This window comes from Labeo rohita, chromosome 24 (assembly GCF_022985175.1).
Source record: "Labeo rohita strain BAU-BD-2019 chromosome 24, IGBB_LRoh.1.0, whole genome shotgun sequence".
Lineage (NCBI taxonomy): Eukaryota > Metazoa > Chordata > Actinopteri > Cypriniformes > Cyprinidae > Labeo > Labeo rohita.
In genome coordinates this window covers 21,699,088-21,715,077 of record NC_066892.1, presented here as the reverse complement: position 1 = coordinate 21,715,077, position 15,990 = coordinate 21,699,088, and the positions used below count along the sequence as shown (strand labels likewise).

The following is a 15,990-nucleotide window of genomic DNA, read 5'->3' as shown; positions in this document are numbered from 1 at the left end:
TTCTTGGTGTATATGACTTCCTTCTTTCAGACGAATGCAATCAGAGTTATATTAAAATTTGCCTCACACGGCTCCAGGGGGTTAATAAAGGCCTCCTTTAGCGAATCGATGTGTTTTTGTAAGGAAAATATCCATATTTAAAACGCAACAATCACTTTAATCTAGCTTGAGCTAACAGTTGTACACAGAACTTGCTTCTTCGACAAGGGGCATGGCAGTAATGAAACACCTTCTAAGCTGTTCGCCAATCGCAATGCAGTGGGACAGCTAACCAATCACAACAAATTTTGTTTTTCATAAGGGGAATCCGGAACTAATCGAGCCATTTGTATATGGAGTTAGAATTGTTGCATAATTCCAAATAAATACATTATGATCCACAAATAAATGTAAAGCGATTGACAAAAACAAAGCATATTTACAAAATAAATAGAATGAGATCCACAAATAAATCTCAGAGTTCCACAAACATGAATTATATTCACAAGTAAAAAAATTAGAATTTCAAATAAAAAACATTCTCACAAATAATTTTTTTACTTTACAAACACAACTTTGCCCGGCATTTATATGTGAATCGCGTACTGTGCATTTGTAGATCGCTGCGCGTATTTGTGGATTGCTCTCTGTGCATTTGTAAATCGCTGCGCGTATTTGTGGATTTTGAAACATTTCAAGCGTCAAGACGCACACTGATCCACAAATGCATGGACTCCACCCACGTTCTACTTAAGCCAATCAGATGCCGGCCACGTGGAGCTGACCAATCGTTGCATGTTCTCGCTCCAACCAATCACGTTTTGCCTTACAATCAGTGCGGGACCAGCCGTAATTCAGGACAATTAACCAGTCTCTTCAAAATGGACGACCAGGATAGTGGTGCTCATCACAGCATTATTGTAAAAATATCTAAAATAAAACAAGTAATGTTATGTGTAATGTAATCAGTGTTTCATGTATCACTCGATGCATGTTTTGACCGTGAGTGTGTTTAGCAAACTGGTATTCTACAGTGACCGGGAGGGGAGGTCTTCGGTTCACTTAGTTTTGTCGTGGCCACGACATATAAACTTGTGAGAACGTGATAATATAACGTGTTTTGTCGAGGTAACAACATACTTATGCCACGACTTCTTATGTTGAGGGAAAGACATATTTTTCTCGTGGCCACGAGTTTATTGCATAAACAAACCTGCGTGACCATAGCAACCCGGGATTATCAGAGATGGATTCATTATTATTTTATTTTAAATTAATAAATTATTATATTAATTATTATAGATTATTTCATAATTTCTTTTATTGTTTTATCATATAAATTATTATATTGCACGCAATGTAAACAGCATTCATATTAAGTTTATAATGAATAAACGTTACCTAAAGTAGTCTAAATTACGGTGACCGGGAGGGGACACCTTCGGTTCACTTAAGTTTGTCGTGGCCACGAGATATTAATTCGTGGGAACGTCATATCAACTCGTGGGAACGTCATATTATGTCGTGGCCACGAGATCATTTTGTCGAGGTAACGACATCCTTATGTTGTGACCACAAGATGCTATGATGAGGGAACGACATCCATTTCATCCAGTTTAATGTGTAAACAAACCTGCGTGACCATAGTAACCCGGGATTATCGGAGATAGATTTATTACCATTTTATTTTGAGTTAAGAAATTATTATATTAATTATTATAGAAATGAATACATTATTAAATGATTATGTCTATGTGAATGCTGTCTGTGCGCGATGCATTCAAAAGAAGTTTATCATTAATAAATATTACACAAAGTACATCAAATAAAATAGGCCTACAAGATATTTTTATCCAACCTTCTATTAACTGATCGTTTTTTCAGTATAATTATCATTATTATTATTATTATTATTATTATTATTAGCCTATTCTTTTATTTTCGTTTATGTTCTATCTCTTTACTTAACGTTCTATATGTAAATACTGTAAATGCTCGACATATGTTATATGACTGGGATTTTTACTGGAATGCAATTTAAAGGTTGAATTATATTTTATTTTGTTTCGTCTAATTATTAGACTAGGAACGTTAAGTAAAGAGATGAAACATGAACGAAAATAAAATAATAGGCTAATAATAATAATAATAATAATAATAATAAATATAGCTGCAAGCAGCAATTACCGGGGTTCGAGCATTTAGGGCCTTTGAGGTGGAATGCAAATTTGTTCAGAATGAGAGGATATATCACACAGATATATGTGTAAGATCTAGTGTTTGTGTGAATAGATGAGCATTTTTTAACAATTTGAGGCCATTTACCATAGAAATCTTGTTTTTAAAGCCTTTTTAACTGTTATTGTGCCACCTATGCTCCGATCTCCATGAAACTTTGCATGCTTGTTAAGAATCATCTGACACATGTTTTTGCCAATTTTGGTAAAGTTTTGAGTTTTCGTTTTGGTTTTATAAGCTTTTGGGTATATGTGGCCACACCCCTTTTCTAAATGACCCCTTTATAGCTAACCAAAGGACAAAATTCCAGATTTTTTTGATAATTATTGATCTAGAGAGTCTGGAGAACTACGCTGCAGTGGTTTGATCGAGATTGAGCGAAAAACCTAGGACTAGTTCGCAAAAGTAGGTTTTTCACATATTTGTGAATATTTAATGAACGATTTGATTGACAGCAATGGTTCTTGAGGCAAAGTTGTTCATCATGAGGAGATCTATCAAATGATATGCATATTGTGTGGATATGTGAAACACCACGTGATTACAGAGCCATAAAACTTGTTAGCGCCAACTAGTGGCCGATTTCTTTCAAAATTCTTGCAGACGTTTAGGGCCATGAGTCAAACATGCCCAGTGAGTTTTGTTCCGATCGGCCTCTGTTAACCTTGTCTAATGGGTGCTCAAACTTAATTGGCCGATGGCGGCCATGTTTTTTGAGATATGCCAATTCCCTTATAGACCCTTATGGCACATTGGACAGAGACACTGCATACCAATTTTCAAGTCAATCGGACCAACGATTGCATAGTTATAGTCATTTTTATGTTTTTTCAGGCTTACAGCGCCACCAAGTGGCAGAGCTGTGCAATTTTTTTTATTTGACCAAAGATTTAGCTTATACATATGTGTACCAAGTTTGGTGAAGATATCTCATTTGGTTCATGAGTTATAGCCATTTTAGTAAAAAAGGCCCCCGACCTTACAAACTTTTTGGGGCCCTTTCGCAATGATGAGTCAAAATTTAAGATTTTTTTGATAATTATTGATATTCACTGTCCAGACAACATTTCTGCACTGGTTTGGTTCCGATCGGGTGAAAAACCTAGGACTAGTTCGCAAGAGTAGGTTTCGGATACAACACCATTTTGCGGAAAAACCAGGCTTCGTACGAAAAATCTGCGCACTTTTGTTCGCCTTGACCCAAGGATTGCAACGATGTAAAGTTTTTGAGTCTACGACAAAAATTGTACGAGCTAGGGCCAAAAATGTAAAAAAAGTTAGTTTTTTGCGCTGTAGCGCCACCTTTAGGCCGATTACGGCGAGACTTTGATAGATTCGTTCATCGGGGAGCTCTACGTTCTGGCCAAATTTCAGGTCTCTAGGCCTTACGGTTTGGTCTGCACAATCAGTTTTAGCGGAGAAAAATAATAATAAAAAAATCCTTACAATTACAATAGGGTTTCAGCACTGCGTGCTCGAACCCCTAATAATAATACTGAAAAAACGATCAGTTAATAGAAGGTTGGATAAAAATATCTTGTAGGCCTATTTTATTTGATGTACTTTGTGTAATATTTAATAATGATAAACTTCTTTCGAATACATTGCGCACAGACAGCATTCACACAGACAGCGTCCCCTGTTGTTAATATAATCATTTAATAATGTATTAATTTCTATAATAATTAATATAATAATTCCTTAATCCAAAATAAAATGGTAATAAATCTATCTCCGATAATCCCGGGTTACTATGGTCACGCAGGTTTGTTTACACATTAAACTGGATGAAATGGATGTCGTTCCCTCATGATAGCATCTTGTGGCCACGACATCGTTACCTCGACAAAATGATCTCGTGGCCACTACATAATATGACGTTCCCACGAGTTGATATGACGTTCCCACAAATTAATATCTCGTGGCCACGATGAACTTAAGTGAACCGAAGGTGTCCCCTCCCGGTCACCGTACTAAATAACATGGGCATACAAGAAAACATTTTTACCCATCTCTCAATCGTCTTCAAAATATTTGAATATTATTATTAGGCCATTATTATCACCATCATCTTCATCAACATCATTATTATTAGCCTATTATTATATTTTTATATTTTTCCTTCATTTCGATCTTACATAACGTTCTTATTATTAATAATAATAATAATAATAATAATAAGAAGAAGAATATACAAATATTAAATTAAATGTTTAATGTTAGTAAAAATGTTTTAAACAACATAATCCCAGGTTGCTATGGTCACGAAGGTTTGTTTATGCACGAGAAAAATATGTCGTTCCCTCAACATCTCGAGGCCACGACATCGTTACCTCGACAAAACCACGTTATATTATCACGTTCTCACAAGTTTATATGTCGTGGCCACGACAAAATTAAGTGAACCGAAGACCTCCCCTCCCGGTCACTGTAGAATACCAGTTTGCTAAACACACTCACGGTCAAAACACGCATCGACTCAGTGATACATGAAACACTGATTACATTACACATAACATTACTTGTTTTATTTTAGATATTTTTACAATAATGCTGTGATGAGCACCACTATCCTGGTCGTCCATTTTGAAGAGACTGGTTAATTGTCCTGAATTACGGCTGGTCCCGCACTGATTGTAAGGCAAAACGTGATTGGTTGGAGCAAGAACATGCAACGATTGGTCAGCCCCACGTGGCCGGCATCTGACTGGCTTAAGTAGAAGGTGGGTGGAGTCCATGCATTTGTGGATCAGTGTGTGTCTTGACGCTTGAAATGTTTCAAAATCCACAAATACGCGCAGCGATTTACAAATGCACAGAGAGCAATCCACAAATATGCGCTGCGATCCACAAATGCACAGAGAGCAATCCACAAATACGCGCAGCGATCTACAAATGCACAGTACGCGATTCACATATAAATGCCGGGCAAAGTTGTGTTTGTAAAATAAAAAAAAATATTTGTGAGTATGTTTTTTATTTGCAATTCTATTTTTTTTACTTGTGAATATAATTCATGTTTGTGGAACTCTAAGATTTATTTGTGGATCTCATTCTATTTATTTTGTGAATATGCTTTGTTTTTGTCAATCGCTTTACATTTATTTGTGGATCATAATGTATTTATTTGGAATTATGCAACAATTCTAACTCCATATTTGTGCCAGGCTGGGAGAAATGTATTGTAATAATGTAAATTATGGTAAAAATAATGCGTTTTTTGAACCACCAAGCATGAAAGCATGTTCTAGTACACCCCCAAAACAAAATCAAGAGCATAATAGGACCCCTTTAAGACAGTAAACACATGACTGTGACAATATGTAGTTTATCATTGTTCTTTAGGCCATCTCGGGTATATTCATAAGAAGTATATTTATAATTTGTTGATAATCAACAGCCTTTTTTCTGCCTCATTCTGTGATAATAAGCTACATTAGATCACAAAAAGAAGCATTTAACTGATGTTGTGGAGTAAAAACAATGTTCTCTTTTGTTGGACAACAGGTTTAGAAACGCTTTTCCTTGCAAGTCATTACAAGGGAAATTTAGCTTAAGCATTTTAATTTAAGGATGTTTAATGTGGCTAGCTAACGGTAGGCGAATTTCTGCCATCAGAGCAAGTGTAATTGCTGCATTCACGGGCTCTTGGATGGTCTCATTTACCGAGTTGTGCTTTTATGTCAAGTTGTTAAAACAACATGGACACTAAATTTACTACAACGATGTTGGATTTGTATTATCAGAGCATTCTGACTTGCGTTCATGTGAATTTTCCTGGTCGGATTATTCTGACAGCACATGAGTGCAGTATAATTTAACTAGCAATCACACGTGGTGATGATGCTTCTTACTTTCGGAGCACCAGATGGCAGATATTTTAATCGATAGCTCAGGCGTTTAAGTGGCACCGAAATGAAGCACTGAAATCTGCCCTTCTGGATTACCGAATTGCAGAGCTCATGCAAACGCATCCACATTTCTATGCTTTCTTAACTGCTGGTCCGCTCAGATCAGAGTTCAAACGGTGACGCGGCGCAAACTTACTACAAAGAACTTACTAGAGCAGATGAGTTCACTTGCTGATGAGTCTCGGTCACTAAACAGCACCAGTGTAAAGTGCTTGAATTCAGTGAAAAACTCAAATGACTCGGTTTAAAGCCAGATGAAACAGTGCTGATAAACAAGAAAAACACTGTGCGCAACGATACAGTCAGAAGGCTTTTAAATCTACAAATCGCCATCATTTACCATAGATTTATTATAGTAGCACTAACTGCACAGTGGTATTGTGTCAAAAAAGTGGGTATATTTGTGTCAAATTGTATTATATTATTAATGTAGACGTATTAAATGTACTGAAGGAGGAGTTACGGAATATAAATACAGTATTTTTTATGATTAAGCTATAGCGTTTATGCATTTATACAAAATATATTTAGACTACTGTTTTTTACACAAATACCTAGGAACCACATTTCATACCTAGGAATTAAATTTTTATCATAGTATTGGGGTGCTGTATTGTGGTTTTAACTGTTATTATCATGATCTGTGGATGATACTATGGAAGAGCAATGGTTAATAAAAAAAAAACAAAAAAAACAGCCAAAATAATTAAATTTTACCATATAAAAATGACGTTGCTACCATTTTTAAAGATATTGCTGATTTTGACAATGAACATAAATCTACATCTGCATCCTAACTCAAGCTACTATCAAATATGTATTTCTAAGAGACAAAAAAAATATATTATTATTATTATTATTATTATTATTATTAATAATATTAATATTAATATTATCAGGTAACACAAACCTGTTTCTTGATTTGAAACAATATTACTCATTAAAACATGCAGAACTAAGCATTTTTTGTTCACTATTAAGATATTTATTTTAGGGAAAAATTACTAGAAAAAGTATGAAGAATTCAAAAAACATGAAGTATTTGTCATGTTCTGACTATAAAGAATATTTTAAAGCCACAGTTTTTACAACTTTTACATTGTAGCAAAAATCTGCCTTTAAACTTGAAAGAAATAAAAATCTGACATTTATTTTGATAATTAACGATATTGAGTGATATAAAAAAAAAATATTGTGATCATTTTTTGGCCATATCGCCCAGCCCTAGTTCTGTGAAACTTTCCCACACTTTGGAGAAATAACTGGAATCCAGGAAACGTGGATTTGCAGTTTCCAATTTGTGTCTCATATGTTGAATTTTGGGGTAAAAACATATCCTGGGTTAGGTATTGTATTGAAAACTCACAATTAAATATTTACTATTTTATATGTAGCGTAAATGTAAAGTTTTTTTTTTTTTTTTTTTTAGAATTTATTTAAAAAATAAAAAAAAAACATTATTATGATGTCTTGTGTTCTACAGGAGGATGGTTAGTTAAGGTTAGACAAACCCAGTTTTCATTACAAAGAAAAACAGTATATAGATCGATAGATCAATAGATAGATCAATACAAGCACAAAGGAGATTGATTCACTTTCTACCACTGAACTCTATCGTCTGCCTGATGGCAACAGCTGATTTAACCCCTTCGGTTCTGCCCCCCCTCACTCCTCGCGGGATTCGAACATGAGATGTGGTTTTGATAAAAAAAGACTGCTGTCTCTAGTGTCAGTTGCTAGTGCGTCTTTCTTGAGGTTAGGGGAGTGAGGTTTACCTGCTTAACTATTACTAGCTGGTCTCTGTTACACTCACAGTTATCCAGATAACTTTAAAAGTTTCTAAAAAAAAGTTTCTAAAAATATATATTGAAACAGCCAGAACCACTGATGTCCCCATCACTTTTAATTTCTCTAACAACTGTACTACCAAGCATCAAGAGAAGTCCAATCCATTAATTTGTAGAGCATTTCACAACACACATAATTTCTATACAACTTTACAGAAAGTAATTATTATACATCCATACGTCCCTAGGGCAGTGTTTCTCAACCCTGGTCCTGGGCGCTTTATGTATTTCCCCATCTGTTTTACTCCAGTTTTCGTAGTTTCCCCAATTATAGCCAGTCATGCTGCAGGATGTTTTGCCGTTCAGTCAGCCTGAAGGGGTGTGTCCCGGAGGGAAAGTGACATCAGTGCTTACCTTCTATTACAGTCTTTAACTACAGTGCCCCACTGGTCAACTGTGTTACTGCAGACCCTTGCATAAAGTCATATGAGCTCAAACGACTATTTGTCATCAAAAATATTTGTCAACAGCTTTTTGTCATCATCTCAGTCATTTATTTTTACAGATGACCCCATGAAAAGAAAATTACTATCTGAATAGGGCTGCAGTTTTTGAGAATATGCCTCAGTTTCACTGATTAACAGCAGGAATCAGATGGTAAATTAGAATGATATGTAAAGAATAATGTTCAGTAAAGTGGTCAATGATACAGTTTACGGGCATTACTCGAAAACTTCCTAACCAATCTTTAGTTTTCTGAAATACTTAAATGTGGTTGGTTAATCATAACATTCTGTGTTGAAAAGTTTTGTTTTCTTTGCTTGTTAGTGTCAAAGGTGTTGTGTTGTTATAATTCTGAGTTATAGTGTGAGTTTTTTTATTTTTTTATTTTAATTCAATGTATGGATGCTAACTCTATATTGTATGTTATTTCTATTTTTACAGGAATTTTTTGAGCATGCAAAGCATCTGTGGGATGATGAGGGGGTGAAGGCCTGTTTTGAACGCTCAAACGAGTATCAGCTCATCGACTGCGCACAGTAGTGAGTATCTGTTGATATGTGTCAGCTTTACTCCCACAGCAGTGCTGTCATCTCTCACAGTGTGTCTCCTGATCATCTATCATATTTGCTGAGTGAAGTTTTCTTGGTTGAGATTTGCTACAGAACCTGTGTGCAGCACAACCTATTGGATAGGTTGAGTGGATCTGTTTATTTGTGTATCCCGCTGATGCAGTGTGGTGTCTAAACCAATCTAAACTAATCTCACTTTTTTAACATTTCGATTTTTGTGCAGGTCATTACTCAGTATAATATCATGTATGATGATGAGGAAGGAATACTCAAAGAAATAGTTTGGCATGTAGATGTTATTGACTTGACAATTCTAAAATTTCTCGAACCCTGCTCCTGGAGAGCTATCTTCCTGCAGGGTTGAAGACCCCTGTTCTACCAATTCCTGTGCTACTGATTTGCTTTGGTAATAATTTAACAGATTTTTTTCTTGGAAACTTAAAAGAATGACAACAAAAAGCTATTTAAATGGCTCATTTTTCCCTCTACAGTCTCTTATCATGAGTTGTACACATCTTTAACTTTACAAATATTACTCCCTGAATCCTTTGGAAGTTTTCCCATTTAGTTTTTTTATTTATGCTTTCTTAAAACATAATCCAAGTATTAACAGTTCAGAAATAGAACTAAATTAGTTATAGCTATATTCCAATTGATTTTTTTCCAAATTGTTTTTTTTTTCTTCAGTTGTAATTTTTCTGGCCTCAGTTTTAATGGTTAAATTAAATTATAGTAAATGAAAAAGATGTCTGATTTAATTCAGTAAACTAATACAAATTATTATATATTTTTAAATTATATAATTTTTAAAAGTTTCACAAAAATTACATTTTAAAGGCCCTATGAAATATGTTTTTACATATTTATATTGTATTGTACAATAGTACTGTATTGTTCTGAATATGATTTTTAATTAAATAGATCTGAAAAAAAAAATTAGTTGTCTTATATTCAGTGTCTAGACCTTTACATGTCAATAATACTCCTGCTACAATAGGTGCTACCAAATACATGTAAAGCGAGTGTGCCCCCCAGGACTGAAGCGACCCACTAGTGTTTATTGCTCTGCTGTGTTATGTTATCAATGCCCAGTGTTCCTCAACTGGTGGGTAACAGAGTGTGCAGTCAACAACAACAACAACAAACATTATATGATGTGAGAGGTTTATTCTGATGTGAGAGTTTTGTTTTGAAATATGTGCGTGAAAGCTGTTGACACCTCTGTCAGAAGTGCCAGAGAAAAATGCATTGTCCAAATTCAGTATCTACAATCAGATAAGGTGTTGTCAGTCTATGTTGATAAATTATGAAATTATCAAAAGGCACTGATAAATTATGTAACTGGTACTAGCTGGGAAAGATTTGCATGCTGGTATGATGTCAGTTCTATTAACCAGGAGTGGTTTGTTTCAATAACAGTTCATGTAAGTATTGTGCATTTAACATGGTAACTGTTGTTTCCATAATATTTTTAAATGACTGTGGTCGCTTATACCAACATAATAATTTTACTGTATTAACAAAAACTAGTTTGGGACTGCAGTTCACACTGGGCTATGTCAACCATTTTTGTGAAGTAATTTTTTTTAAATGAGACAGTCAAATGCTCATCAAGTGACTTTGAGAGCAGCTCTGGAGATATTGTTTATGTATTTATGTCCTCATATAGTGAGACAGTAGATGCTGAAAACAGCAAGTGTCGCATGTACTTCAGTATTTGTGTAGAAGATGAAACCATGTGTTCAATATTTACGGATACTAGTCTATATTAGCATTTGATTTAAGTGTACTGTCCGACATTTGTTCATCCAAAATTCGAGTGATTCGCAATTTGAGTGAAGCAACAGTTGTCTTATTATTTCTTGCATATATTTTATACAGTCTGTAATCACAGTTATGCAGACATTTAAACTAAATGTCTTTTTAATTAAATTTATTATTTTTTTAATGGGCTTTAAATTACATTCACTTACATTTACATAGTACTGATACTTTAAAATAATGTGATGTTTATACACATTTGTAAAATCATATTTTTAAGATATTCTCAGTCATTCTTAGAAAAGCAATACAGTAGCTATCAGCGGTTGTCCTAACAATGGTACTTTTCAGGTATATATTAGACATCTTTAACTTTACAAATATTACTCCCTGAATCCTTTGGAAGTTTTCCCATTTAGTTTTTTTTTATTTATGCTTTCTTAAAACATAATCCAAGTATTAACAGTTCAGAAATAGAACTAAATTAGTTATAGCTATATTCCAATTGATTTTTTTCCAAATTGTTTTTTTTTCTCCAGTTGTAATTTTTCTGGCCTCAGTTTTAATGGTTAAATTAAATTATAGTAAATGAAAAAGATGTCATAATTTATGAAAAAGAAAAAGTAAATGAAAAAGAAATCATATTTTTAAGATATTCTCAGTCATTCTTAGAAAAGCAATACAGTAGCTATCAGCGGTTGTCCTAACAATGGTACTTTTCAGGTATATATTAGACATCTAATATTAGACACAGTGAGGATAAATGCAACAAGGTAATGGTTGCAGTTGGTTGCCACACGTGTATGTCATTGTCATTGAAAAATTTGTCATAACAGCAACCAAGTCATTGTTTAACTTTAAAAGACACACATGCAAACAGATGGATGAAATTAGCTCAATAAGTTAGTCTAAAATATGAATTTTGATCAAATATACGAAATCCACACAAGGAATTTATATATATATATATATATATATATAAAAAAAAAAATCTCAATTTACACACACACGTTTGTTGTTGTGAATTGTGGAGACTTTCCATAGACTTCTATAGATTTTATACTGACCAAACGATTACACTTTCGGATAAACATCATTTACTATTTTTAATAATTTTTTAACATTGTGGGGACTGCACTGTTAAAAATTGTCCCCACAATGTCAAAAATTTCAGATTTTACTATCCTTGTGGGGACATTTGGTCCCCACAATGTAGCAAAAGCAAGTACACACACACATGTACATATATATATATATATAGTATATTGTATTATAAACAGGCTCTTTTATGTTTTCTGGTGTTAATTCTGTGTTATAGTAATATGCCTACATAATGTAAGCCTGGGCATGTTTAAATATTTATTCAATGTTAAGCCATAGAATATTGTTCAGTGCACCATCTGGTGGATATTGTGTGAAGCACAACAACTTATAAGAAACATGTCTACAGGAATCACTGTGAGCGTTCATGACTAACTGCCTGCATCATAGCACAGGAAATATGTGTGCTCTTAAAGGCCTGTATATCTGTATTTCACATCTGTAACTACAGGGTTTTGAGGCTTTGTCTGTGTTTGTTTTATTTGTTAATGTGTACATTTATTTTGCATTTGCATTCTTCTATACAGGCTTGTGCAGTGTTTACAGTAATGTTTACAGTAAAGCAGAGTTAAGTTTCTGATGTTGTCGTGCAGGTTAGTGTTGGTTACTTATTGAGTTATTGGTTATGTTTATGTGTGCGCTCTACTAATTGTTAACAGGATTTTGGATAACTTTGCTAATGTAGTCCTATTTTATTATGCATGTAAATAACCAAGTTAACATGTTACTGAGTTAAACTATTAATGTAGCTAACTGAAGTTACATACTAACAAAACCGATTAGCTTAGCTAATGCAGTCATCTGAGATATAAATCATGTGATCTTGATCGGGATCAGGGCTGATTAACCTTTTTTCTTTTTACCTGATCAGTATCTACTATCCTAAGCCTCATCCTTATTTTATGTCATGTCAGTAGGTTTTGCCAACCACTCTAGGACATCAAACTCTTCTTATCTTACGTGTTTAGCATATTTGATGCACACTTTTTTTATCAAATCACGTAAAAATCATTTATTTACTAATTACTTTTATCTGCAGCAAGACTGAGACGTTGTTGTCTATGGGTTGTGTCTGCTTTCGGACTTGACTGACAGACTGGCATTCTGACACCGCAAGCTTCGTGCTTTCCAACCTTATCACCACTTTTTTTCCCTTTATGTTACAATTATTCTGCTTATTGTACATATAAAAAAAACAAGTTTGTATCAGTAGTCTCATATTATTCCTAATTATGACCACACAGTCTACCAATGTAACATGTTTAAATTTTTTTAATATTTGAGCCCAAGCCCTGTTCTTGAGAAACTCTCTGCATGTCCCTGTTTACAGTGTATTGATTTTAATAATTTTAATGTACTTGAAGTGTAATGATGTATAAACCTGTTTATATATGAAGAGTTCAGATGCAAAACCAGCTAAAAGCCATCTCGGTCAAAAATGAGATAATGATACTGAGTGAATGATCCTGACATATAGTATACGTCCATCAAATACTTTTACTTCAAACTCGCCTAATTCCAGCCTCAGCCCAATCAGAAGTCAAGTCAAGTCAAGTCACCTTTATTTATATACCGCCTTTAACAATACAGAATTGTGACAAGGCGGCTGTACAGTATTAAATAGGAAACAGTACATCAACAATGCCAAAGGCAACATTAAACACTCACTTTATAGGTAAAGGTAGTTAATCAAAAACAATAAAATAAAATGCAATATTGTGTTAAGAGAAAGTGTCCCCAACTAAGCAAGCCAGAGGCGACAGCGGCAAGGAACCAAAACTCCATCGGTGACAAATGGAGAAAAAAAACCTTGGGAGAAACCAGGCTCAGTCGGGGGCCAGTTCACCTCTGGCCAAAAGTTCCCGTGGTCTTGTGCCGACAGCCGTCTAGGTGATGTGGTCTTCACTGTGGATCCGTCTCTGGGGCTCATCTAGTTGATGTGGACTCCGCTGACATTCAGGGCTGTAGAGGTCGTCTCTAGGTGCTGATCCACCATCTGGGCTGGGTTCGGACTGGATCCGGGGGACTGCAGTGACCATCTGATCTGGATACGGACTGGATCTGGTGGTTAATGTGACCTCGGAATAAGAGAGAAACAGACTAGTATTAGCGTAGATGCCATTCTTCTGACGATGCACTGAGTACATCGGGTGTTATGGGAAGTGTTCCCGGTTCCGGTTGACCTAATTAGTGCAGCCTAACAATCCTTTAACGGATTTGAATTATAAGAATGTGGATTTGTTATGTGTAAGCAAGGTTAAAGAGATGGGTCTTTAATCTAGATTTAAACTGACAGAGTGTGTCTGCGTCCCGAACATTGTAATGTAGATTGTTCCAGAGTTTGGGCGCTAGATAAGAAAATGATCTCCCGCCTGCGGTTGATTTTGATATTCTAGGTACCTAGAATAGTATTCTAAGTACCAGTACTTACATAGAAACCTATACAAAGTAGCCAGAAAGCCAGAAAGAAATGCTAATTTTTAAGAAATACGTCAGATGGATTTAGAGGCTTTTGCATTTGAACTCTTCATATACAGATTGAGGACATTTGAATGATGGACTCATTATTCTTTTCTTCTCATTTACTTTGCAAAAGCAAAAGAACAGATTTCGGTAACACTACCACCACATATACAGTACAGTACTGAAAAGTTAATTAAAGGAGAAGTCCACTTCCAGAACAACAATTTACAGATAATGTACTCCCCCGCTTGTCATCCAAGATGTTCATGCCATTCTTTCTACAGTCTTAAAGAGATTGTGTTTTTTGAGGAAAACATTTCAGGATTTTTCTCCATACAATGGACTGATATGGTGCCCCGAGTTTGAACTTTCAAAATGCAGCTTAAATGCAGCTTCAGACGATCCCAAATGTGGTGAACATGCAAAGAAGATCAAACACTCTTAACAAAAAAGGTAAAACAGCAATATAGGGCGATTTTAAAGTTGAGGGAGAAAATAGAGTTTTTCGACATACCCTAACTGTTATGAGCTAGAATACACGAGTTCAGTGAGAGTAAGACCAGATGAGCATTTGACATTAAAAAGTATATAAATTGTATTATTTTTATGAAAGCAACCGATCGTTTTGCTAGATAAGACCCTTATACCTTGGCTGGGATCATTTACAGCCGCATTTGGGATCGTTTGAAGTGGCATTTAAACTGCATTTTGGAAGTTCAAACTCGGGGCACCATAGAAGATCACTATATGGAGAAAAATCCTGAAATGTTTTCCTTAAAAAACATGATTTCTTTACGACTGAAGAAAGAAAGACATGAACATCTTGGATGACAAGGGTGTGAGTACATTATCTGTAAATTTTTGTTCTGGAAGTGAACTACTCCTTTAATATTGTATAGGTTCTATAGTGAGTGTTCACTTGAATCTGCTTCATTAACATGATGAGTCCTCAGTCTGAAGATGTGATATCCAGCTCTTTCCACTAAAAGCGCAAAACAAACACAATATCAATGGTGGACCAACTACACAAATCGAGCACTCAAGTAAAAGTACAGATACCCTGAATAAAATATTATTCCAGTAAAAATATTAAGTACTCATTTTCAGTATTACTTGAGTAAAAGTACAGAAGTACTAATACTAAGAATGGTGAAAATTGGACAAACAGTCTAAGAGGAGTTCAAAAAAGTAGGTTTTGAACATTAATCAAAGTGGCGGACAGGAAGTTCGTCCAATTTTGGCATAATTGGTATTGATGTTCTCGGCGTGATTTAAGGAATATATTGAGATGACTTTCGTTACAACAGGCCAATTTAATAAAATATTATTAGCATTTAAAAAAAACTTTTGCCCACAAAGTTGCGCTGCCTCCAAAATTTTTGAGTACCATCATGGCATGGTGCTGAAGACACATACCAACTTTTGTGATGATACGCCAATGCGTTTGTAAAATATACCATTTTACAATAAAATTTAAAATGGCTGACATGGAAGAACTGGGTGTATTTCGGCATGCTCCTCCGAATCTAAAGACACCAGTTTTGTGATTTTTGGCCAAACCATTCAGAAATTATAAGCAAAAATAGCCATTTTTCATATCTTCTGACCACTAGATGGCACTGTGCCGAAACTGTGCTACTGATAGTTGTGCTACTCTGGCCAAATCGTTGTAGCCTC

The 15,990-nt window shown here is 34.9% G+C and overlaps 1 protein-coding gene across 1 annotated transcript in view; it reads left to right on the top strand.

The window, feature by feature from the left end:
• The window catches only part of gnal (guanine nucleotide binding protein (G protein), alpha activating activity polypeptide, olfactory type), a 153,124-nt gene that overhangs the window by 72,333 nt on the left and 64,801 nt on the right, over positions 1-15,990 (top strand). The window contains exon 5 of the mRNA XM_051098075.1: positions 8,861-8,958. Coding sequence (XP_050954032.1) covers positions 8,861-8,958 — 98 coding nt within the window. The remainder of the gene's footprint in view (positions 1-8,860; positions 8,959-15,990) is intronic.